Raw genomic sequence first — 25,772 nt, forward strand, 5'->3', positions numbered from 1 at the left:
CAACAATGTCCTGTTTCATTTTTGATGACTGGACTTGTTTGCTGCTGAGTTTTTCTTCATTTGTATGTGAAGTGGGTTAACACTTTTCTGCCTGGGGAGTCGACAATGACTCTGCCAGGAACGACGTGGCTACAGCCTGTGAGTCATCGGGAAACTGCTTTGTTATGCTCGACACCATCAATCTCCATGCATAACAATAGCCAACTTCAATACCTTTATTGATCGGAGAAACCTCTGGAAAACAGCTAAGGTCAGAACCTCGTCCCACCTCGAAAAAAGTTGCTGTGATTGATTTATACATTTTCAGGCGAATCTCTATCAAGTTTTGGAGCAGTGTGGTGAAAAAAAAGAAGCTAATATCTCAGGTGGAGTCATTATTAGTTTGAGAAAAACAGGCATCTGACAGGCATTGGAATTCAAAGTGGCCCCGACAGGGGGTGAAAGCATGATATTTACAATGAGGGACAGACGGGTAGTTTGATGGTTTTCTTTATCTCCAAGTCTTGACATTAAAACAATTTTAAGGACAAACCACGGCTTTTATTTAAACTCAGTATATATGCTAAAATTAACTTTCTCTCTTTCTCTCACTTTCCCACCCTTCTTGTCATTCCTCTCTAAAAAAATGTGCTAATCATGTCTAGCGTGGCGTAGCCAGACTGATTCCCAAATGTGTATTAGTCTGGGACCACTCGGTTCTGGCCGATTTTTAGTGGGTCGACTCGCGTTTAAAAAACCCGGGTCTACACAGTAATTTTGGTTTGAAAGAGGAACTAGTAAGTAAAATCTGTGGGTGCAGGATATTGATTTTCTCAGCCCATCATTGCCCTGCTCTCTCTCTCTCTCTCTCTGATCACTTGAAACTGATGTGGAGATGCCACGTGTGAACTGATGTACTTACGGCTGTACACTTGTTAACCAAGGATCATGATATTACCAGCTAAGAACAGCAAACTTAGTAAACCAGTCCATAAGAAACAAACACATTTGAATTTGTTGGATTTCCTCTTTTCCCTCCCTCCATCCCTACCCACATCTTCCCATGCAGGGTAACCAAGAGGCCCCAGCTCACCCTGAAGCCATGGCTCAACCCTTCCCACCAGCCCAGTACCCTACTCCACCACAGAATGGCATCCCTGCTGAATACGCCACAGCCCATACCCACCAACCCGCCGACTACACAGGACCAAGCACGGTGACCGAGCACGCCCTAACACTGTACACGCCCACACACTCACACAGCGAACAGCCGGGGAATGACAGCAACACCACTGCCCTCCCAGCCAACACAGTAACGGTGAGTCTGCAGTTTAAATCTACACTGAATTACCACGTAATTGGGTTCCCTTGTAAGTTTCAACACAAACTGATACAAACCCTCATGAACCATGCAGGATGTACAGTGTTTTGCTGTATTTTAATGAAATGAACGTTGGCATCAGTGAAGGTTAGAGCAATTAGAGGGGCTTGACTGATGGCGACTTTAAGTTCCTTTAAGAGTTTTCTTTTTTTCTTTTTCCTTCACAACAAGGGAAACAAACCATCAGTGCAAACATGTAAACACATACATTTATAAATCTGCTGATTTAAAAAGTCAAAGGTAAAATAAAATGACAAACACATTAGAGCACACTGTTAGGAAAGTCATCCATGTAACATGTACCATCTCTAGAATTAATGATAATAGATGTTATTGTCCCAGTAGAAAAACGACAGACACTTTCATCCATCACACATTCATCTACATTGATGAAATTTACATACAATGCAATATACATACATACACATAGTCCAGCTTAGGTGATATTCATCAGTGACAACAGTGGTGCCTGCTGGTGCTCAGAATGGAGGATGTGAGTTGGGTCTGTCTGATTATCGTTTGTTGAAAGAGTGGGATGTCGACAGACTCCCATGCTTGTCATTGCTGTGTGTGAGATGACTGATCTGGGGCCTTTGGCTGTACAGTTGAGTTAAAAAACCATGCTGAGATTTCATGGGCTCTCTATGACTGCGTGACAGAAAAGAAGCAGCACTTCCCAGCTCACACCTGCCTCTGCTGTACAGAGACAGGTGCCTGTATCAATACTGGTATGGGTCTAAATGTGGGCCCACTCCAGATTGCTGCCTGCTCACCATAATTCGTTCAGCACATTTAGTACGAAAGAAGTCAAAGTAACCGACCTGAAATCATTGTTTTCTTTAGGATAGGGTTTTTTTAGGAACTAGTGTGACTACTGCCTTTTCCCACAGTATTGGAGACCACAGATCTCTGAAAGATGGGGCACCAGGAAGATGTTCATTCCTCTGCATGAATTTTAATACAAATACAGGCCTTGTGCACATCAACACTTTTAAATATCCTATTGTAAAAAAAACACACCCAAGCCTTTCCATTTATGTGACCTCATTCATTCATGCCATTTTTAACAGGCATAGTTTTGGTTGATTCCACTCCCCTGAATCTGTTATGGTGGTGCAGTTGGAACAAGGATTCACTCTTCAGTTCACTGCCAACATCTTCAGTTGTTTATCAGGACAGGACCACACACAGTGACCTCCCCCCAAACAGTGAACACACACACCCACACATCCAAGATTGGACAGATTGGTGGCTGCCGATCACCAACAAATGAGTCATATTTAAACTGCATTTCAGCATAGAGCTGTAAACACACTTACACACACACAGACTGTGCTAAGAATGTTAACACCACCTGTCTCTAGTGGAGGAGTCTTAAAGCTGTCAGTTCCAATAAAATTGGATCATGCTGGGAAGGCATGGGAGTGGACACTGATGGCAGCGTTGGGAGGTCCAGCAAGAGAAGACATGGTGCAGAGTGTTACACAGTCACCGTGTAGAGTTTGTCACAGGCTGCAATTGTTACTGTCAAGAGGCATTATTGCTGGAGTATAAAGGAACAATACCCCTCACACACTTCTACTGTGGCTTAAGTCACATGCTTCATTTACTGTCCAAAAAGTACTGGCACAGCAATATATCAGGTTGATACTGTGTTGTTTTTTTTGACTAACAAGACAAGTTGAAACCTATTATAAGGATGAATATGACTTAAATCTGTCATCTGAAAATGCACAAAAGTTGAAGACAGTGGCTTTGCTACGATTTTGTTTAGATTCATAGAAAGTTAGAAGCTCATTCACTTCGATGAGGGAGACAAGAGACAAGCACTAGTAAAAAAAAATGTATTAAAATTGCCCAGAATGCTGGATTTAAAGTAAGAAAACAGATTTCACAAATGGCGTTGCGGAGATAGGCCGTGAGATGACTGAGACATATGTTGGGCACTGTAGTGTCTTTTTGTCCATATACGGAATGAGAAGGGAATATGTGTTTACATCTCTTTCTTTGGAATGCCAAGTTAGGGGCTTCCTGATGACCCCTCACCTTTCCTTGTGGCCCCTTTAAGTTCCATGTCTTACATAGCATAACTTGATTCTAACCAGAGGTTCTTACACAAGTAAACAATGGACCTATAAATGTAACCCCCAAGAAGAGTCGGGAGGGTTGTCATTTTGGCCGGACACTCTCCAAGCTCTGCAGGGCTTGAATCGATACTGGTCTTTTTGTAATAAACCTTTATATACAATCAAGACGGTGTCGGCGGACTTCTCTTCAATACATCTTCACATCATCACTACTAGTATACAACAGCACAAAGAACAAGGTATCAAGAAGATAGAATATCCTGTAATTCACAGTTGTGAATACTGTTATTGTAGACCACACCTGCATATGGCTGGCACCTTCAGGTTTTTTAAAAATATTGGCTGAAATATAATGCTTAAGTATTCAACCAACCAGGATGTTCAGCACTGCAAGCCCCATCCTCAAGGTTCCTGTGCTTTATTTGAGTACTACCTCCTGAGTAGGGAGTTTTTTTGGGCTAAATATTTAGGCCCTGGTCCCTGGGATGGACATACATGGAGTTCCTTCAAAGGTTACTTGTTCCTGGGAAAAGTTCCTGTGGTCAAAATGGAGATATTGAGGAGTGGCCTGGAGTGGGAAAGCCCAACTTTTTCCTTTTTCCACACTGGTGGTTTTCCTCTATAGAAAAGTTTGTCTCAAAAGTTGCTAGATTTGTCACTGTGTCCTCAATGAAGAAAAAGTTGATAAAGGGTTTCAAATGACTATAAATTCATATGAAACAATATGCTTTTACTTCCCCACTATGAGATGAGATTCAACTTTATTGTCATTACACATATACAAGTATAGAGTAACGAAATGAGGTTTGGCATCTCACCAGAAGTGCAATAAGCAGATAGTGCAAGAGTCTGTGCTATGTACAAAAGTAATTACAGAATTTACAGATAGGATTAATGGGATGCTATAAATATAAATAAATACTATAAATATAAGTATAAGTGTATTCTACAGATTATAATATACAGATTAAGGTGCAGTGAACATGCTATGCTAGGTAACAGATAATATACAGAATATACAGAATATGGACAAATGTACAGCTCGATAACTTATTGAGGTGATATGAACATACTATACAGATTTAGTTGCAGTGGACAATAATACAGGTGGATGAGAGATGTGTGTGTGTGTGACCAGGAGGAGTGGTGGGGGGATGATGGGTGTGAGGAGATATGCAGGGGCAGGGGGGTCAGCGGGGGGCAGAGTTCGGAAGGGAGACAGAGTTCAGAGTTCGGGGGGCAGAGTTCAATAGAGAAACAGCTCTGGGGAAAAAGCTGTTCTTCAGTCTGCTGGTTCTGGTCCGAAGGCTTCTGTAGCGCCTACCAGAGGGCAAGAGGACAAACAGTTCGTGGGCAGGGTGGGAGGGGTCTTTAAGGATGCTGCGGGCTCGACGCAGACAGCGTTTCCTCTGGACGTCCTCAATGGCGGGAAGTGGACACCTTGTGATGCGCTGGGCAGTTTTTACCACCCGCTGTATCGCCTTACGGTCTGCGACAGAGCAGTTTCCGTACCAGACTGTGACACAGCTGGTCAGGATGCTCTCGATCACACAGCGGTAGAAGTTAGTCAGTACAGCTGAAGACAGGTGGTGTCTCTTCAGTGTCCTCAGGAAAAATAGGCGTTGGTGGGCCTTCTTAACCAGACTGGAGGTGTTAGTGGACCAGGAGAGGTCCTCTGTGATGTGGGTCCCCAGGAACTTGAAGCTGGAGACACGTTCAACAGCCATCCCGTTGATGTGAATGGGATTGTGCGTGCTTCCTCTTTTTCTCCTGAAGTCCACGATGAGCTCCTTCGTCTTGCTGGTGTTGAGGAGCAGGTTATTGTCAGCACACCAAGCGGCCAGATGCTGTACCTCCTCCCTGTAGGCTGTCTCGTCGTTGTTGCTGATGAGGCCAATCACCGTCGTATCGTCCGCAAACTTGATGATGGTGTTGGATCCATGTACAGGTCTGCAGTCGTGGGTGAAGAGGGAGTAGAGGAATGGGCTCAGCACACAGCCTTGTGGTACGCCTGTATTGAGTGTGATGGTGGTGGAGCAGGTGTGTCCTGACTTAACATACTGGGGTCTGTTGGTCAGAAAGTCCATTAGCCAGTGACGGAGGGGGTTGTTGAAGCCCAAGTCTCCGAGTTTAGTGTTTAACTTGGAGGGTTAAATGGTCTCATCAGAAATCTTAATATGCTAGAGTCCTTGACAAAATAAATAGAGAATAATAATAATTGAAATTCAGTGCAAACAGGAGAGCAGTGAATACAAAGTTTATTATGGCGAGCTCAAACAACCAACACAATATAGGGCACAACATCAAGAGAGGAAGTTTTACGGGATTAAGTTTTTTGAAAAATAATATAATTAATGAATGAGCAACTGATAACCAAACAGCTAGCCCAACACAGGTGCTCAGCCATCCAGTCAGCACGTGTGTGTGTGTGTGCGCGTGTGTGTGTGTGTGTGCGAGGCAGGTGATCCACAGGATACACTAAAGCAGAACAGGATGCAACACTGCCTGTAACAACCTGCTTGATCATTAATGTTCAGTTTTCTAGTGTCAAACCAGATAGTGAAACTGTATTTTTGAGACTGTAACTACGTTGATGTGTTTTCATTGCAGTGTTTTTCAAAGCTCTCACATGATGTAATTTACTCAAATGGATACCTTCCAGCTTGTGTGTGTGTGTGTGCGTGTGTGTGCATGGCTTAAGGGAGACTAGATTATTTGTGTCTTTAGTTTACCTCTGCACACAACTTTGTACTGGTGACAGGGAAGCGCCGCCTGTTTGTGTACGATACTGTTTATGTAATTATTTCCTCTTACTGCCTGGCTGCTCACACACCATGAAAGGTGGAGGCTTGTAACAAGACAGAAAGAAAGAAAGGAAGAAAGAAACGTTTGAGCTCTTAAAGGATTTGTGATGCATTGTCTACATTGAACAGGATTATTACATACAGTATGAACACATGAACTCACCATGTATAGGACAATGTAATGTCAATAATAGTCCAATCAGGAGAGACTTTTGTTGAAATAGGACAGAAGGAGGGGAAGCGAGGGCAGGAACAGTCGTGTAACCATTGTTTTAATCTCTGTCAGATTGGTTCTTATAATAACAATGATAATAAATACACTTGATTTAATAATGTTGGTATTTATAATAATAATAATAATTATTTCCTATAATAATAATAGGGCTGCACGGTGGTCTAGTAGTTAGCACTTTGGCTTCACAGCAAGACAGTTCTCGGTTCGAGTCCAGGTTCAAACCAACCAGGGCCTTTCTGTGTGGAGTTTGCATGTTCTCCCCTGTGTATGCGTGGGTTCTTTCTTTCCAAAGACATGCAGAATGGGGTTCTGTGTGGAGTTTGCATGTTCTCCCCCGTGTATGCGTGGGTTCTTTCTTTCCAAAGACATGCAGAATGGGGTTAGGTGACCGTAGGTGTGAATGTGAGAGTGAATGGTTGTTGGTCTCTGTATGTGGCCCTGCGATAGTCTGGCGACCTGTCCAGGGTGTACCCCGCCTCTCCCCCAATGTCAGCTGGGATTGGCTCCAGCCCCCACTGCGACCCTTAAATGGATAAAGCGATAAACGATGGATGGATGAATAATAATAATAAAGTGAGTGCTGATAACTAGCAGGGTAAAAATAAATATTATAATTATAATTATAATCATCATCATCACCATCTTTGTTGAGTTATGTCAGATTTGGATCCTGCAATTCTGGAGTCACAGATACCTGCAGAATGACGAGAGAGAGAGAGAGAGAGAGATTAGGGGAGAAAGAAAAAAACAGGGATGGAAGAAAGGGTAGCAGAGGGTGCTGCAACACCCCATGCATCATTAAAAAAAAGTCATCTTTTTAGAGAAGCACTCACTCGTTATCTATTTTGGTATGAAGGAAAAACTTTAGATAGATTTCCTTCAAAGATTACTTAGTCGTATTTGAAGCTGTAGATATTGCCTTAAATTTGTTAAATTTAATTCTACTCACCTGATAAAAAAATAACACAGAACATGAATAACAACAAGAATTAGAACAATTAACGATGAATTAAGTAAAATAAACACGTAATACTGCATTAACACCCAAGAATCCTTGTGCAGAAGTGCCGACTTCTTCCGACCCACTCGGGACGCCACAGTATCCTTCATGAATTATTGCTGTACAGTAGTGCCACAATTGAATAAACAGCTACTGCGAGGGCGGCGTTATGATGGGAAATTAAACCATCGCTGACCCGATGTCCCAGGAGCTGTTCAGGGAATGGTCTTTTCCCATTTTAGTTTTCCAGTGGAGTTGAACATGATGGAAGATGCATATATGAAATATTACTATAAATATTACTTATAGTTTTATGCTTGTCGGTGTTCAAATCTGCTGTCTGTTGTGACTTGTGTGATGTGTTTTAAAGGCTGGTTTAAATTGTTGTTGACCAAAGTAATACAGAAATCATTAATATTGTGCTCCTACGCAGCATTTATATATATCGCACTGTGAATTTCAACGTTAAGAAAGCAAACAGAATCCTGCCTACTTTTAGAGGTATTTTTTTCATTCTACACACAAACGTGATAACACCTCCTTCACATTCCCACTCAGAGGCGGTTGCCATAAACCCAACCACCCTTTACACCCATGGTGTGTTCTCTCTGTGTTCGATTAACACAGAGAACCTGAAAAACAGAACAGAACAAGGATTAGAACGTACAATTTCGACTGAACTCAAATGAACATGTACAACTGACTAAATACCCAAAGAACCCTTGGGCAGAAGTCCCAGCTTCTGTAAGTCATTTTTTTAAAAACTTTTTTTTTATCCGTTGTTTTATGTCATAAATGCTTCAATTCCAGTAAAAACATTAAGAGATTACATTAAATACCTTATACTTGATAAAATTCATAATGATGTGATGAATGAATGTGACAGAAAAATGTACGGTAAATAGCAGTGCTTGAATTGGTGAATGTGACTTGTGCTGTAAAGTGCACAAAGGGGGCATAGGGGACTGCGTAGTCAGACTAATACTCAAATGCTTTTAGTCTGGCACGTCTCTGGCTCATTTTCGTTTTCCAAGAGGCGTTACCAACCAATGCAGACAAAAATGTGTCAATTGGATAGACCTCCAACCAGTGAGAGCAACAAATCATGTAACGTCTCTTGAGGGAGGTGAAAATGTCAACAGACTGGAGCAGAGAGGAAATGATGTGATGTCTGTGATGATGATTCCACAATGTCTGTGAACGAGTGTTGTGGTTTTTGTGGGAGAAATGTGAAAATATCGGGCACTTGTGCTCGTTCATCAGCGGCAGCTACTTGGTTGTTGCTTCTTTCTGCGTCATGCAAACCCCGCCCATTATCAGATAATCAGTCGTGATTGGACTTGCCGTTTTTGTGGGAGAAATGTTTAAATATCGGGGAACTTTAAGTCAAAGCGCGCAGCTAGCAGCACTGATGTAGCAACACAAGGTTGCTTCTGCTGAAACGAGATCTTTGTTTGTGTAGTTTGCCATATTTAGCTGCATTAGGGTATTATCAAGTCACTAGAAGTCCGCCTATTCCCCCCCCACCCCCACCCCCCGCTATGCCAATTGAAAAATATGTGGGTACGCTGTATACCTGTATGTACCCTCCCCTTCACTACTGCCAGTACCCTTTCGAACCCCCTCTCATTCAAACAGACAACAACTATCTGAGCTAAGAATGTCCAGAGCCCGAAAAAATTTTTTTTTCCAAAATAGTGAGTTGAGTGAGTTTTGTCTTCAGACACAATCCATATCAAGCTAGCTCATGTTACGTTATGAATATTCATAGTGAGATCAATCAGACTGTATTGATAAGCTCTGACATTACTCTGCAGAACCTCCTCTGTTATGTCTGGCCTCGGCTGTGTTCCTCTAACTACGCCTATTAGTTCTGCTGTAAGTGTAATAAAACCATTGCAAGTAAGAATCCAACGTTAGAAACAAACTGAAATAAAAGCTGGCTGTACAGTATGTAGTCTAACGGTTTCTTGCCACGTATTTTAAAATGCATCGCCACTGTCTGATGCAGACCAGCCCCTCCTCCCTCTAACAGCGGAGCCAGCACATGGCTAATTAATAAGCAAGTCAATGAGGTCATCAGACCTTGAAGTGATAGTTTGAGCAGCCTACCTGATCCGCAGCAGCAGAGGGAGGACAATAGAGGACAGGAGGAAGGACTGATACTGATTGTTCTTGTATATTAACATATTAGGATAAGTAAAGATGTACCTTTTTTTGATCCCCCATGAAGGAAATGTGTATTTGACACAGCTGCATTGAAGTGTAGCAGCACAAAGGCATAATGTGACAAGAATAAAATAAAATAAGATCTAGAACAGTTGTTGATTTGCACCCCCAGGGACTTATAGCTATCCACCATCTCCACCCCCTCCCCAATAATGACAACAGAGGTGGGGGGTCCACTTGAGTCAAGCTCCCTGGTTTCCCAATGTTGAGCTGCAGGTGGTTTCTTTGAAGGCATCCTATGAAGCAGGTAGGTGATGGCATCATCGACACTAATGTCAGCCTGGTAAGCAAACTGTAGCGGATCCAGATGGTTATGGACAAGGGACCTGAGATGTTATGGGACAAGCCTCTCAGAGTTTTTTATTCTCATTTTATCGGCCTTGACAACATGTAGTGATTCTTTTCAAGATGGGGGTGCTGCAAAAACATAGTTAACAATCAACAAGTGCATAGTAAGCTGCTTATAAATGCATAATAAAGAATGTAATCATAAAAATGACACAATAGGTAAGTTTGTTAATAGATGTGCTGTAAAGTGATGATAATTAAATATTTAAAACAAAACAAAAATCTATCAAATTTATTAAACAGCCCATGAGCCATTGACAGGTTTATGATGGATTTCTTAGAACCGCGCAAACAATAAATGTGTCAATATTGACACTAAGCTATTCTTATTAACAAAACAGAGAAGAAGAAAAATAATACCAATAGTATTTAAGAAGAATCTTAATAGGATTTATATTCATTTCTAAGGCCACAATGGGAAGGAAACACATTTTGGTTGCTTGAGTCTGCTATCTTAGTACCTGAACGAAGGAGGTTGTGTTTTCGTTGCCGTCTGTCTGTCAGCAGGATTACTCAAAAACAATTGAACAGATTTCCATGGAATTTTTTGGAGGGGTGGGGCATGACCCAAGGAAAAACCCTGTAAATGCAAGAGCAACACTGTCGTGAAAGCTGTATTTGTAACAGGATTGTTGAACATTATTCAATAGTGTTAATTCAGAACACCAATTGCCTACTTAATCAGAATCACTGCAGAATATGACAATAGGGTTACCACAGTGACAAGTTAGTAACACACCTACAATGGGAGATACGGAATGGAACATGAACAGTGGTTTTTCTAACATCCTATATTCAATTATTGTACATATATATTATTTTCCATGTCACTCCAGCTCTGTCTAGTTTTGAGACATCAGTGAAAACAACCTTGTCCTGAGTCTTTTTTATTTAGTCCACCCTGGGTCTATTTTTACAAAATAGGAGCTAATCTCTGACATTGTGTGTGTTTCCCTGCTGCAGGCAGAAGAAGTTGTACAGACAGAGGGCTCCCAACAGCTCCACCTGGAGCCCATTGATTTATCTGGAAAACAGCAGCCTAAAAGGTTACACGTCTCCAACATCCCTTTCCGTTTCCGAGATCCTGACCTCCGGCAAATGTTTGGGGTGAGATGAAAATTGCAAAACACACATGCACACACACACACACACACACACACACACACACACACACACACACACACATTTTTGGGCAATCATTTAAATCCAGTTGGAATATCAATCACTTTACATAATGACAGTACTCCTGCTCCCGCCTTTACAAGTAAGCAAATGCAGTCTAGACTAGTTAAACAATAAGGAATTACTTAAAATCATTAAAGTTAAGGAAAAGCTAAGCCCAAGGGCTGAGATAATTAATGGTAGAGATAACTCTGAGTCTTCGCCTCTCTTGTTTTTAATGAAAGCAGTAAGCCATGGGAGGTTCTAAGACACAATGCATAAGTACACTGACAGTAGCTGGAAAACACAAAGCAATAACAAAATAATGAGATGATTTATTGAAACAAATTATTGAAGGGGCAGTAAGCGATTTTAAACCAATACACGTTTTGTGCGTCAGGAAAAGAAATTCCAGCGCAGCCCTGGCTCTGTGAATTGAAAACAAAAATGGTGCAGAGTGCACCTCACAATACTTGTGGCCCAGCCAGTGCAGTAAAATCAACAACAACAAAGGGAGAGACAAGTTTTCGCTAAAATGGCTTACTGCCCCATTAATTAAGGCTGCCAAATGATATAATTCTTCAGTGACATTTAGCATAATGGTTGCCAAGCAAAACACATTTGCAGCAATGCATGGACAAAGTGGAAACCATGATTAAAGGTTGAAGGTGATTATTCGTCTTAAATGTAAATTGTACAACTGTTGTTCTATGTCCCTTTTCCTGATAAACATGGACAGGTATGTTTTAAATGCATAGTGCCAGGAGAAAGGCGTAGCCAGACTAATACTCAAATGCGTATTAGTCTGGGACCTTTCAGTTCATTTTCAATTTCCAAGAGGCGTTACCAACGGACGTAGACCAAAATGCCTCCGGACGCAATTTGATAGACCTACAACCAGTGAGAGTGACTAACCTTGCGAAGTCTGTTGAGCAATGCAAAAAATGTCAACAGACTAGAGCAGAGAGGAGATGTCTGAAGTGATAATGTGAACGAGTGTTGACGTTTTCGTGGGAGAAATTTAAAAAGAATATTCGTTACTTTTAGTCAAATTCTTGTTCATTTAGCAGCATCCTTGGTTTTGTACAAAGGTCACTTCTCTCTGCATCATGGTATGAACCCCACCCATTATCAGATAATCAGTTGTGATTGTGAGTTGGAAATCATTTTTCCAATGGAGGGGATCCAGACGTACTCTCACAAGCAAATGACATCAGCTTTCAGAATTCGTCTGGGTCCCAGGCTAGTCATTGACAGAATTTAACGTGGATTGTTTGTATAGTTTGTTGGACTGGGTGGCATTGATTAAGCATGTATCAATGTATTCCAGACTCTCCTCCAAAATATCAGGGGGATCCAGATATGTATACCTAGTTCTTTTTCTCACTCTGCTTTTATGTTCTCTGTAATTAGATTGCTTGCAATGCATCATATAATGGAAACATTATAGGGCCTGACCTTGCAAACAATTTTAAACAGCCATCTAGTTCATCAGGAATTGCTTTATCAAAATTGGGGAGATAGTTCCTTATCTGAAGGTACCTAAAAATGATTCTTTGGCAAGCTAATGTTCTTTAGAAGCTGATGGGAAGATGTAAATATCCCCTCTATATACAGGTGTCAGACATTACATATCCCTAATTGCTTCCAAATGTTAAAAGCCCCATCCAGATTGGAGGGAGCAAAATAGGGATTTGTCGATATAGGTAATAAAAAGGACACTGCCCAGAGTTTAAAATGCTTTCACATTTTTTTCCTAATCCTTACCGTGTTATGAATGATGGGATTATGTTCATGGCTTGCTTTGTTAAGTGCAACAGGAAATAAAGGACTGCACCAGTGGAGTAGGGCAGACATGTATGTATCTTGGGATGCAATCAAATAGTTTCTTCAAGCGGTTCCATGACTAGAGCAGGTGCACATCCCTGTCTTGTACCCCCGCTAAGCTTGAATTGAGTAGAAAGATTCTGATTCGTGAGTATCCTAGTACCAGGGGTTACTATACAAGAACTTAGTCCAACATACAATCATCACCAATCTTGAAATCTTAAAAGAGGGGTCTGAAATTGTGAAAGGAGTTCCTCTTTGATTTAAAACCAGTTTGATCAGGATGCATTATTTTAATCATGAGGAGACTGAGTCTTCCAGCTAAAGTCTTGGCCAATATCTTTTGGTCCATGTTTAACAGTGACACTGGCCTATATGAGCCTTCTCCCTCTAAAATACATCCCCTTTTTTTGGACGTAAAGTGATAGTGGCTTCATTCAGTGTTTGTGGTAGCACACCATCCTTGTATGCCTGAATATATAATCTATGCAAATACAGAGCCAAAAAGCCACCAAACCTCATGTATGTCTTGATTTAATGAAAATGCGATCCATTTCATTCAATGCTCACATTTATCTAAAAAAATGTCATTGTTCCTGGTACATTATTTGTTTGAGATTTATATGTTTCATAAACCTCCTCTCCATCCTGTGGGCCCACCACTCATAGGAAGAACCGCTGGGGTCGGGTGCGCTGCCACACGGGTGGCAGTGGAGGTCGGGGACCTCGACGAACCGGACCTGGGCTGCAGAAGCTGGCTCTGGGGACGTGGAACGTCACATCTCTGTGGGGGAAGGAGCCGGAGCTTGTGCGGGAGGTGGAGCGCTACCAGTTGGATCTGGTGGGGCTTACCTCTACACACAGTTTCGGTTCTGGAACTGTACTCCTGGATAGGGGTTGGACTCTTTTTTTCTCTGGAGTTGCCCAGGGGGAGAGGCGACGGGCGGGTGTGGGGATACTCACAAACCCCCGGCTGAGCGCCGCTGTGTTGGAGTTTACCGCAGTGGACAAAAGGGTCGCCTCCCTACGCCTTCGGGTGGTGGGGGGGAAAACTCTGACTGTTGTTTGTGCATATGCACCAAACAGGAGTTCAGAGTATTCGGCCTTTTTGGAGACCCTGAATGGAGTCCTGCAAAGGACCCCAGTAGGGGACTCCGTTGTTCTGCTGGGAGACTTCAACGCCCACGTGGGCAATGATGGAGACACCTGGAGAGGCGTGATTGGGAAGAACGGCCTCCCTGATCGGAACCCAAATGGTTGTTTGTTATTAGACTTCTGTGCTAGCCATGGTTTGTCTATAATGAACACCATGTTCGAACATAAGGATGCTCATAAGTGTACATGGTAACAGAGCACCCTAGGCCAAAGGTCGATGATCGATTTTGTGATCGTTTCATCTGATCTGAGGCCGCATGTTTTGGACAATCGGGTGAAGAGAGGGGCGGAGCTGTCAACTGATCATCATCTGGTGGTGAGTTGGATCCGGGGGTGGGGGAAGACTCTGGATAGACCTGGTAAGCCCAAACGTGTAGTGCGGGTGAACTGGGAACATCTGGAGGAGGCCCCCATCCAGGAGATTTTCAACTCACACCTCCGGTGGAGCTTTTCTGGCATTCCTGTGGAGGTTGGGGGCATTGAACCCGAGTGGGAAATGTTCAAAGCTTCCATTGCTGAAGCTGCGGCGGTGAGCTGTGGTCTCAAGGTCTTAGGTGCCTCAAGGGGCGGTAACCCTCGAACTCCATGGTGGACACCGGTGGTCAGGGAAGCTGTCCAACTGAAGAAGGAGTCCTTTAGGGATATGTTATCCCAGAGGACTCCGGAAGCAGTTGCAAGGTACCGACGGGCCCGAAGGGCTGCAGCCTCTGCCGTGTCAGAGGCAAAACAGCGGATGTGGGAGAAGTTCGGAGAAGTCATGGAGAAGGACTTTAGGTCGGCACCAAGATGCTTCTGGAAAACCATTCGACATCTCAGGAGGGGGAAATGGGGAACCATCCACGCTGTGTACAGTAAGGATGGGACACTGTTGACCTCAACTGAGGAGGTAATCGGGCGGTGGAAGGAGCATTTTGAGGAACTCCTGAATCCGACTAACACGCCCTCTATGGTAGAGGCAGAGCTGGAGGCTGATGGAGGATCATCGTCAATTTCCCTGGCGGAGGTCACTGTGGTAGTCAAACAACTTCACAGTGGCAAAGCCCCGGGGGTTGATGAGATCCGCCCAGAAATGTTGAAAGCTTTGGGTGTGGAGGGGCTGTCTTGGTTGACACGTGTCTGCAACATTGCGTGGAGGTCGGGTACAGTGCCAAACGAGTGGCAGACCGGGGTGGTGGTTCCCCTGTTCAAAAAGGGGGACCAGAGAGTGTGTGCCAATTACAGGGGTATCACACTTCTCAGCCTCCCGGGTAAAGTCTACTCCAAGGTGCTGGAAAGGAGGGTTCGGCCAATAGTCGAACCTCAGATTGAAGAGGAACAATGTGGATTCCGTCCTGGACGTGGAACAACGGACCAGCTCTTTACCCTTGCAAGGATCCTGGAGGGGAACTGGGAGTATGCCCATCCAGTCTACATGTGCTTTGTGGATTTGGAAAAGGCGTATGACCGGGTCCCCCGGGAGATACTGTGGGAGGTGCTGAGGGAGTATGGGGTGAGGGGGTCACTTCTTGGGGCCATCCAATCCCTGTATACTCAAAGCAATAGCTGTGTCTGGGTTCTCGGCAGTAAGTCGGATTCGTTCCCGGTGGGGGTTGGTCTCCGCCAGGGGTGCGCTTTGTCACCAATCCTGTTTGTGATATTCATGGACAGGATATCGAGGCGTAGTCGTGGTGGGGTGGGGTTGCAGCTCGGTGGCCTGGGGATCTCATCACTGCTTTTTGCAGATGATGTGGTCCTGATGGCACCATCGGTCTGTGATCTTCAGCACTCACTGGATCAGTTCGCAGCCGAGTGTGGAGCGGTTGGGATGAGAATCAGCACCTCAAAATCTGAGGCCATGGTTCTCAGCAGGAAACCGGTGGATTGTCTACTCCGGGTAGGGAATGAGCCCTTACCTCAAGTAAAGGAGTTTAAGTACCTCGGGGTCTTGTTTGCGAGTGAGGGGACAATGTAGCGTGAGATTGGCCATAGAATTGGAGCAGCGGGGGCGGTATTGCACTCGCTTTGCCGCACCGTTGTGACAAAAAGGGAGCTGAGCCGGAAGGCAAAGCTCTCGATCTACCGGTCAATCTTTGTTCCTACCCTCACCTATGGCCATGAAGGATGGGTCGTGACCGAAAAAACGAGATTGCGAGTACAAGCAGCCGAAATGGGTTTCCTTAGAAAGGTGGCTGGTGTCTCCCTTAGAGATAGGGTGAGAAGCTCAGTCATCCGTGAGGAGCTCGGAGTAGAGCCGCTGCTCCTTTGCTTAGAAAGGAGCCAGTTGAGGTGGTTCGGGCATCTGGTAAGGATGTCCCCTGGGCGCCTCCCCTGGGAGGTGTTCCAGGCACGTCCAGCTGGGAAGAGACCTCGGGGTAGACCCAGGACTAGGTGGAGAGATTATATATCCACACTGGCCTGGGAACGCCTCGGGATCCCCCAGTCAGACCTGGTTAATGTGGCCCGGGAAAGGGAAGTTTGGGGCCCCCTACTGAAGCTGCTGCCCCCGCGACCCGACCACGGATAAGCGGTTGGAGATGAGATGAGAGATGTTTCATAAAATTGGCGGAATCTATCATTTATTTCCTGAGGTAGGGTACAGATGTTACCTTTTTCCTGATTTTATTTTGTGTATGTTTCAATCATGAAATTTTTTTTTGCATAATTGTCTTTCCGATAATTAATGCGGTTTCGGACCAAATTCATAGTACTTCTGTTTTGTAAAGATAAATCTGTGCTCCGACAGTGTCTGGTTAAGTTTATATTTGATTTGTTGTGGAAGACGGAAAAAAATATTGCATCCTCTCAAATAAGTTTTAGGGTTCCCACAATAATGTTCATCGTTGTAATTGACTTCAAAACAGAACTTAATGTCGGATGTGAAATATTCACAGAGCTTTGTGAGCGGCTGAGGGTTAAATCTCCCACTTATTTGTGTTTTTGTAGAATTACACAATTTCAATAATAAATGAGACAGGACTGTGATCAGAAATAATAATATTATGGTATATAAGAGCATGGCAGTAATTTCAATTCAATTCAATTCAATTTTATTTGTATAGCGCCATATCACAACATACATTGTCTCAAGGCACTTTACATAGTGAGGTCAATATTACAATATTACAGGGAAAACCCAACAAATCCCACAATGAGCAAAGCACTTGGCGACGGTGGAGAGAAAAACCTCCCTTTTAACAGGAAAAATCTCTGACAGAACCAGACTCAGTTGTGGGCGGTCATCTGTCTCGACCGGTTGGGGTGAGGAGAGAAATGAGGAAGAGAGGAGAGGTGGGCAGAAAGAGGGTGGGAGGCGAGACAGTAGGAAAGAAGAGAGAGAGAGGACAGTTGTACAACCGCCGCTGTAATCTCTACCAGACTGATACTTATAATTGAAAAATACAATTATGTTGTTGTTATTATTAGTGATGATATTAATATTAATATTAATAATAACAATAATAATGACAATTTACCATCTCCCAAAAAATAATCAACATTTTAGACCTGAGAGTGGAAGAAATACTCCACTATATGCATTGGAGGTCCTCTATACCTCGAATAGATTCATATTATTAGTGTATGGAAGGAATATTTTCAACGGCAAGGTTTTACAATGTCTTCTCTTTTACAAAGAGATGGACACACATTTCCTATATATGCATGTCACACTGAATTTAAAAACTACAAACTCCAAGTTACAAGCAGATGAGCAAGCTGAAAATTTTGACTTTACAATTAAACCGACTAGCCAATCAGCGCATTACCCACTGAAATCAATTTGTGAAAGTGTCCAATCGGTGCAGAAGAAGTCCCGCCCCCTCCCTGACTCTTAGCTAACCCCTTCCACATTTTTTTTTATATTTTTTTAATCCAGGATTTAAACACATGTTCCTTTGTTCCAAGGACAAAGGAAATCAATGGAACTCAGACTCCCAGTGTCCTTCATCTTTTATTATTATTATTATTATTATTATTATTAGTTTATTTAAAAGGGGACAGTGCAATTTCATAAAACACATGATTACACATGGTTAAAAGAAGCCAGAATTAGCCAGAAGGCTAGTTTTCATCTGTAGTCCCCTGGCCATGATGGGAAAAGGCAATAAAAATAACAATTTAAAAAGAAAAAAGAAAAGAAAAAGAGAGAAGAGAAAGAGAGAAAAAAAGGGAAAAAAAGCACACAATACATGTACAATATAATACAAAAGACATATACAAACACTTACTATACTATTCCTACGCGATCCTTCAATGGAAGAAATATCTCCAAAGTACATTTTTTCACGAAATACAGGTAAGAAGTGACAGGAAAATATGCGATACACGCTCGAAACAGAAATTGTTAAAATTTACGTAAAAAATATATACATTTATTGCAAGACACTCTTATGTTGACAGGTCAGAAACAGGAAGTAGTTTGAGCAGACGCTCAGTGTTGTACGGACAGAGAGAAATAACTTGATATGTGGCTCCGCATTAAAGCCAGCTCGAGGTTGCGCTCATCATCTGTTGCAATGAAAACGCACAACATGACAGAAAGAAGCCCTGCATATAGTCTGCGCAAGGATTTTTTTTCAGAAACACGGAAAAGACAGAATATGGATGAAGTGTGTCGTTGTGCTGTTGTGCTACAGTTCCTCCCCCTGATTTTCCAGCTTGACGCACTCACTGCCTGTCACATCACAGCTACACTGCAGGAGATGGGTTCCCCGACTTGTCCAGATATTTACCTTCTCTTTTATTTCCTGTTAATGGTCCAGTTTTACGGATTAATGGTTGTGGGCAGGACAGTAGCATTGCAGTTGAGATTCCATCTGGACTCTGCCTTTTCCACAATGGGCTCCAGTGGCATTTAACTCTGTTCACTTAAAATGGGACTTGTCAGCAACTGGCTCAATTTCCCAATACGGTTCTGCTAGACGACCACCACAATGCAAATAAGGGCAATAGCTGGGGTATTACAGCAAATGGAATTCTGTGTAATTTCAGCAAAAGCTGTAGTGGAAAAGCAATATGAGAGCATTAAACAAAGCCATATAAGAAGTTCAATCAAAGGTGATGCAGCCACAAGCTGGAGGTCTGACTGTGAATTTCACAGTAATAATCCCTTAAACGCCTCTTGAAATCCAGCTCAGGACACAAAATTAAAGACATATTGTTGGGTACAGCAGCAACAGAGACATAAAAGGCAGGACAAAGTACATCCTCAGAAATGAATACAACTGGGTTCATTACCCAGGTTTATTTGAGTTTAATTCATAATTAGAAAAACACATTTGGAAAGAAATTACAAGGCAGGGGTGGAAGAGGGTTTTAACGGTAGAATGATAATTAGCATTCACAGCACCGCTTCACTGATTCAATTCTCTCATTCACAACATGTGGCTGAAATCTGTAATCTTGATCTCCACTTCAAATAATTTCCTGGTACTGAAAACCCACACTGCTCATTTCTACACATCCAAAGTAATTTGAATTTCTACATTCCTCAAACAGTAAAGAAGTAATACCAGTCTACCAATACGTGTTTGTTGTTTTTTGGGGGGGCTTTAAAAACAATTCTCATAGTTATTTCTAATGCATGGAACCTAAATGTCAGCCATTAGATCCAAAACCAATTTTTGTCAGTGCTGGGGGGCCCAGGTTATTTAGTGCATACAGACTGAAACTTGATAAGCTGATATGCAGGACTACTGTTGTCCCCTGATCCTCAGCTGTGTATAATTAATAAGCAAGCACTTAGTGAGTCTGCCGCAACAAGGTCCTTACGGTCACATACCCAGCGGTAGGGGTCCAGATGAGTCATTAGACACTCAACACAGATTCACGCCCACTCGTTGTGTAACACTTACACACACACACAAAATCCAACCCCTGGTGACCACCAGGGGTTGGATTTTGTTAATGAAGTTTTAATGACGCCTACTCTTGCCTAATCACCTCTTCTGGAGGTTTCCAGCATTCCAGGTAGTACTCCCAGCAAGGGGAATTACTTCTGAGGAGATACGTTATAATTATAATCAAAAAACTACAATTTACACAAACACATCAGTCCAGCACTGGAGCCATTTTACGCTGAGTGGTTAGTTAGACCCCAGTGTGCCAGCATGTTTGTGTTGATTTAGCCAATTAGAGTGTTTAGAATAGAGAGTGACAATAATAGAAGTCATTGCTCTGTTTACCATTAAGTCAAGGCAATGCATGTATGAAATTTTGGGTGGTGTCATAAATTTTGTAAAAGTCAGTGAATGTTTCCTCACGGCCAGCTAGCTCTCAGTTCTGTGTGCGCAGTAAAAAACAGCTCAGCTCAGCCTAGGCTCTGTAAATCGAAAACAAACCGCACCACCCAACACTGTGTGCAGTTTGTAGACATCACTCCCTAGAGACACGTGCTAGCGAATGATGCTCCGACTCAGGAGTTTTTGCCCAGTGGTTAGTGCGTCAGCCTCCCATACCCAAGGCTGCGGTTCGAGGCCCGGTCAGTGCAGTAAAATCATCACAAAGTTAGCGGACCAGTCAGCCAAAGCTCAATCAAATCAGTATAAATGCTTACAGATGACAAAAACTGTTTGAGACAGTTAATTCTATCATAAACCCCGCCATTGTTGTCACGTCTGCTTGCACAATTGAAATCTGTGAAAATGTTGGTCATAATTAAGAGCTCTTAATTTAAATAATTTGACCTGTCTCTAATGAAGCTCTAGCATCAGTTCAGTCATAAGGACTATTCCTTTGCATGCTTTGGTCATAATTCTCATTCATCCTGCCTCTCCCTCTCTCACACATGCTCTCTTGTCATTTAACTGGGCTGTCATTTCAGCGATCAACTGTTCCTCAGCTGGTTTTATCTGTTCAATAGTATTGCAACACACCTGCCTTGTTAGCCTATCATCTTGCCGCTGTATGTCTTTTTAAATATGATTCCTCTCCCTGCCTTCGTTCTCTCATGCTGCTGCCATGCGCGCATCTATCACCCTGAATGGCAAGTTTTCATTCTGCAGTAGGGTGCACATCTTCCACAATCAGCCCATTTGTAACAACTTCCATGACAATGTTTGGGGGGCTGTGGCTCAGGAGACAAGGAGGTCATCCACAAAGCGGAAGGCCGGCAGTCTGATTCCCCTCCAGTCAGCATGCTGAAGTGTCCTTCGGCAAGACATGCAACCCTAAATTTCCTCTGACAGCCATTCTAGCAGTGTATGAATGTGACAGAAAAATCGTAATAAATAGCAACGCTGTATTAATGTGTGTGTGAATAGGTGAATGTGACTTTTGAGTGGTCAAAAAGACTAGAAAAGTGCTTAATAAATACAGCCCATTTACCATCGGTGCATAATTTCACAATCACAGCCCGTCATATGGCAGGTCACGTTAATGTCATTGCCGACTCCTTAGCTGCTTTAATTTCCATGTATTAAGGAAACTTTGCCCAGAAAACAGTCCATCGCCCACAGCAGTTCCCGCTCTAGAATCACTGGCCCTCTATTCAATCAGCTTTCCTTGCAGTCATATTTAGAATCTGTCAGGTTTTTATGAGAAAAGGTCTCGCTACCTCTACTCTGAAACTTTATGATTTTGCTTGTGAATCCTTTGCTTTGCTCTGTGTTTCTCTCTATTTGCTAAAACCTGTTGCAATCTGTGCTGTTTGCGAATTTATTTGTCATTGCATGGTCTAGTTCAGTGCTAGATTTGCTGACCCATCTTTTCCCAGCCCATTTTCCAATATGACCATTTAACTGCTATTTAAAGCCATTTAAAAAGTATTCCTGTCTAACATTGATAAAAGACAACCTAACACTATGTTGATCTGCATAAAATGTGAACTGTCTTGTGACAAGGATGTTTATCTATATTGACTCTCTCCTGAATAGTTCTTTTCTACTATTTTTTTGGATTTTTAAGAAGTGGCGACTGCTTCAAATTCATTTGATCCAACTAGTTACTTTTTTAGATTTAACTTTACATCCAGATTTCTATAGTTTTTTCCTTTAAACACTCAAAAGCTGGCAGTGCTTGCTTTTTAGCTTTTCATAAAAAAAACAAAAAAAACCCAAAACTAAAAACACACCAAAAAATAAAGCTCATTCATCACAAGCAGGGCAATTACTATTGCAACACACGTGTCTTGTTAGCCTATCATCTTGCTGCTGTATTTTATGATTTCTCCTTTCACGCTGCTTTACTTGTTGCCGGTTAAATACAATATTGATATTAAAACTAAAGGGGACTGTCTTGCATTTATTTTAATTCTATAACTGCTCCTCTTAATTTATTTCTTTTGATTTTCTTTTGCTATGATTGCAAAGCAATTCCTGTTGCTTTTAAATATGCCGACTTGATTAAAGAAACAACCTTTTTTTGTACTCAACCCAACTTGGCTTGCCGACACTCATGAGTTCCATGTTTCACGTGTTTGTTGGTCTGAATTCCTTTGAAAAATTCCCAGCTAATTATAATTATATTGTTTAGTGTAAAACATTACTGTATGTCAAATATGTTAATTAGATTCTGTATTTTTTATATACAGTTTAATTTTTAGAAACACTCACACATACTGTACATCACAGTCTGATTTTGCAGACTCAGTAGAGAGGAGTGAAAACTAGTCTGCTTCCCGAGTCCGTTTTTAAAAAAGCAGCCTTCACCATGTCTCTGTTAGCTCACTGAGACTGATACACACTTCTCTGCCTTCCGTGGATAATAGCACTAATTTGAACTAATGGAAAGATATTCCGTCAGAGACCAACCACTGAAATGGAGATAGATGGGGGGAAAGAAAGAATGTAGAAAAAAAAAGTAAACCTGCAATCAGGATCTCTGGTATAATGATACGATACACACAATTTAAATTTTTTAAAAAACAAAACATACTGTATCATTGGAACCAATAACGATGCATGATAATGGTAATAATAAAAATGGTAAAAACAAAGCTTGTCGTAAGCTGCTCTACACGCCAGAGAAGACATGTCAAAATCATTTTAGCATGCTGCATATTGTATCATAGTTTACTGCAAGGAACGAAGGTCTTCTGATCCAGCACCAGCAGAAAACCTGCCAGTGCAACATCACAACATCACACCACATTTATTTTTTCACCCATATCAGTGACCAGTGACAGAGACTTCCCCTTGACCTCCTTACAGTCATGAAATGCCTTGCTGAGGCGAGTATTGTTTTTTGCCATTTTCGTATCGATGCATTTCATCTTTATTTTAGTGCGACTTACAGGTCACCCAGCATTAACAGGTCAACTTTAGTCAGTCACTTAATTCCTGCAGACACTGCTCAGATCAAGACTTTCATTTCTGGATTGAATTGTAGAGTTTTACTGAGAGGTGTTTAGAATATTTAGTCTATACTCATTCATACCGGACGGAACAGACAACACTCAAAAAAAGATCACATTAAAAGCTTAATATTACCACCTGGCTGAGGTTAACATTTGTTCCAGGGCTGCTGTATCACTTTAAACTACATTAGCTTTATCTAGTTGTGGCTAATAAACTGGCAGGTACAGGGGACATTTGGTATTTTAATAGTCTAATAATATTGATATAGATTAGTTTACATTCCACGTACACATCTGTTGTTTGTGTCCTCTCAACTCAAACAGGCCTTGTACAATTAGGTGCACAAACATTAATAGATATACATATATGTAAATGTTAGAAGTACCTGTACATACAGCATCTGAGAAGGCTACGGACAAAAAGAGGTTGGATACTACAAGGAGTAAAACCAGAGTAAACATCATGTGGCTCTTCAACACTGGCGTCAACTCCGGGAGGAGAAGAGGGTGAAAGGTAATTATCTGTTTTGTTTTGGGTGAAAGAGGTTCATTTGTTGAAGTGTGTAGCCAACAGAACTGTTAGAAAGCTTGTTTGTGTATTAGCCAGCGCCAAGTTAGCTTCGCTGTAGGACACTAGCTAAGTTAGCTAACGCTACAATAGCTTGTGTTTATTTACGTGTCGTCACTGTAGTTGTGAGCACATGTCGTTTGATTGTTTATTAGCTTTGAACGGGACGTTTGTGTTTGTGGAGCGGGCGTAGTGAGACCGCCTCTGTGCGTGGCTAGAGGCTTGTATTAGCAGTTGATGTTCATGTTGCAGTCTGTGTGCAATAATAAATGCCGCACCGCCTCAAGTTCCATCAATAAGTCTCTGTGTGTTTTTCACCACACTGCCGATCAAAAGTGAGGGGTTGGTCCCGGAACGATGCAGAGCATCGGCCCTAGAGAAACCGTCTCCCTGCTCCCTGACTACGGTCCGGACGACGGACAGGAAAAAGACAAACACGTTCCTTTTTCGGGAAATTCTCACCCAGTGTTGACTGGGAAGATGAAACATGGTGTCCTGATCAGGAGACTGAATCTGTGTCATCGTTGGAGGAGGATGAATCCAGACTACGATGACACGTGCACACAGCTCGAACCATGCCTGCAGGGCCTGGACCACAACACCACATACACAGACCAGCCATGAGAAAGGATGATGGCTCAGTTCCGTATGTTGTGTAACAAGTAATCCTATCATTTTAGTCAATAAAGTTATAGGTGCCGAGTCAAGGCACTACAGTTACTTTGTGTGCATGGTGGAGATTTAGTGTGTTGATGGCATTTTATATGGAAATGCAAAGTACTGTTCAATGTAAGGTAATATGAACATTTTACCAAGTTTACCTCCTGTCTCTTATACCAGGTACGGCAAGTTGTCCATGAAGAAGTCAAGGACCTACAGGTTATACACGATGAAGGTTGTCTGCCATGGACCAGAGCAACGAGACCAGTTGATCCCTGTCAACATTGGGTTCTGTCAGGTGTCCCTCCCCCAACCACCCAGGAGCTAGAGAAGCAAGTCAGTAGAGGACCAGGTGAATCTGCTTTGATATTGTAGGTTGAACATGAAGTGGTAACATCCTTATGTACAAAAGCTACTTGAAAATCCATAAGGCTAGGTTGTTAAAAAACATTTATGCCAGGTGTTGTTTTTTTTGTTTTTGTTTTGTTTTTACATATTCTGAACCTCAGAACTACTTGTTATGATCTTCAATACCTATCTAAACAAAGTCATAGCACATCCATATGAAAGTGTGGCTGGTCCACCAACAAATCACTGAATCAATTATACTTGGCTCCCACAAAATGTGACACAAAAACTATGTTTGTCGCTGCAGAAAATGCTGCTGTAGTAATGTTGATTTATTCTTGTGATATTCTTTCTACAGGTCCACTGCCTAAAGAGTCGACGACAGCACAGCCTGACCCGTCAGCCGACAGACCTGCTTTGACACTATGAGAGTTAGGAAACCCTGTGCAGACACTGTTTCTTCCCTTTTTTGTACATATGTTGTTTATACTAATATTATGATATATATTTGTTATAGTTTATGATGTTCCAAAAAAATAAACCTGTGTCATGACACATTGTGTTCTCATTATTTGTGCAGCATATAAAGAGGTAAATGTTATCTTTGGATTGTTTATGGTGTTTATGGTATATGTTTTAACCTTCAGCACATTTCAGCCATATTGTGAGGAAAAGGAAAAGGCCTTGAACATTTTAAAGATTTTTATTCAAACAATTTA

At 42.2% G+C, this 25,772-nt stretch overlaps 1 protein-coding gene and 1 long non-coding RNA gene across 5 annotated transcripts in view; both read left to right on the forward strand.

The window, feature by feature from the left end:
• rbfox3a (RNA binding fox-1 homolog 3a) overlaps positions 1-25,772 on the forward strand; it is a 529,247-nt gene that overhangs the window by 447,305 nt on the left and 56,170 nt on the right. For all 4 annotated transcript variants that reach the window (XM_035612518.2, XM_035612516.2, XM_035612519.2 and 1 more), the window contains 2 exons: positions 1,049-1,297; positions 11,027-11,170. In XM_035612518.2, the coding sequence (XP_035468411.2) occupies positions 1,049-1,297; positions 11,027-11,170 (393 nt within the window). The remainder of the gene's footprint in view (positions 1-1,048; positions 1,298-11,026; positions 11,171-25,772) is intronic.
• Positions 22,658-25,469, forward strand: LOC124849419. The gene is made up of 3 exons (XR_007029820.1): positions 22,658-24,691; positions 24,886-25,057; positions 25,412-25,469. It is a non-coding gene; the product is annotated as an uncharacterized LOC124849419 (long non-coding RNA).

The sequence above is a fragment of the Scophthalmus maximus genome, chromosome 16 (genome assembly GCF_022379125.1).
Source record: "Scophthalmus maximus strain ysfricsl-2021 chromosome 16, ASM2237912v1, whole genome shotgun sequence".
Lineage (NCBI taxonomy): Eukaryota > Metazoa > Chordata > Actinopteri > Pleuronectiformes > Scophthalmidae > Scophthalmus > Scophthalmus maximus.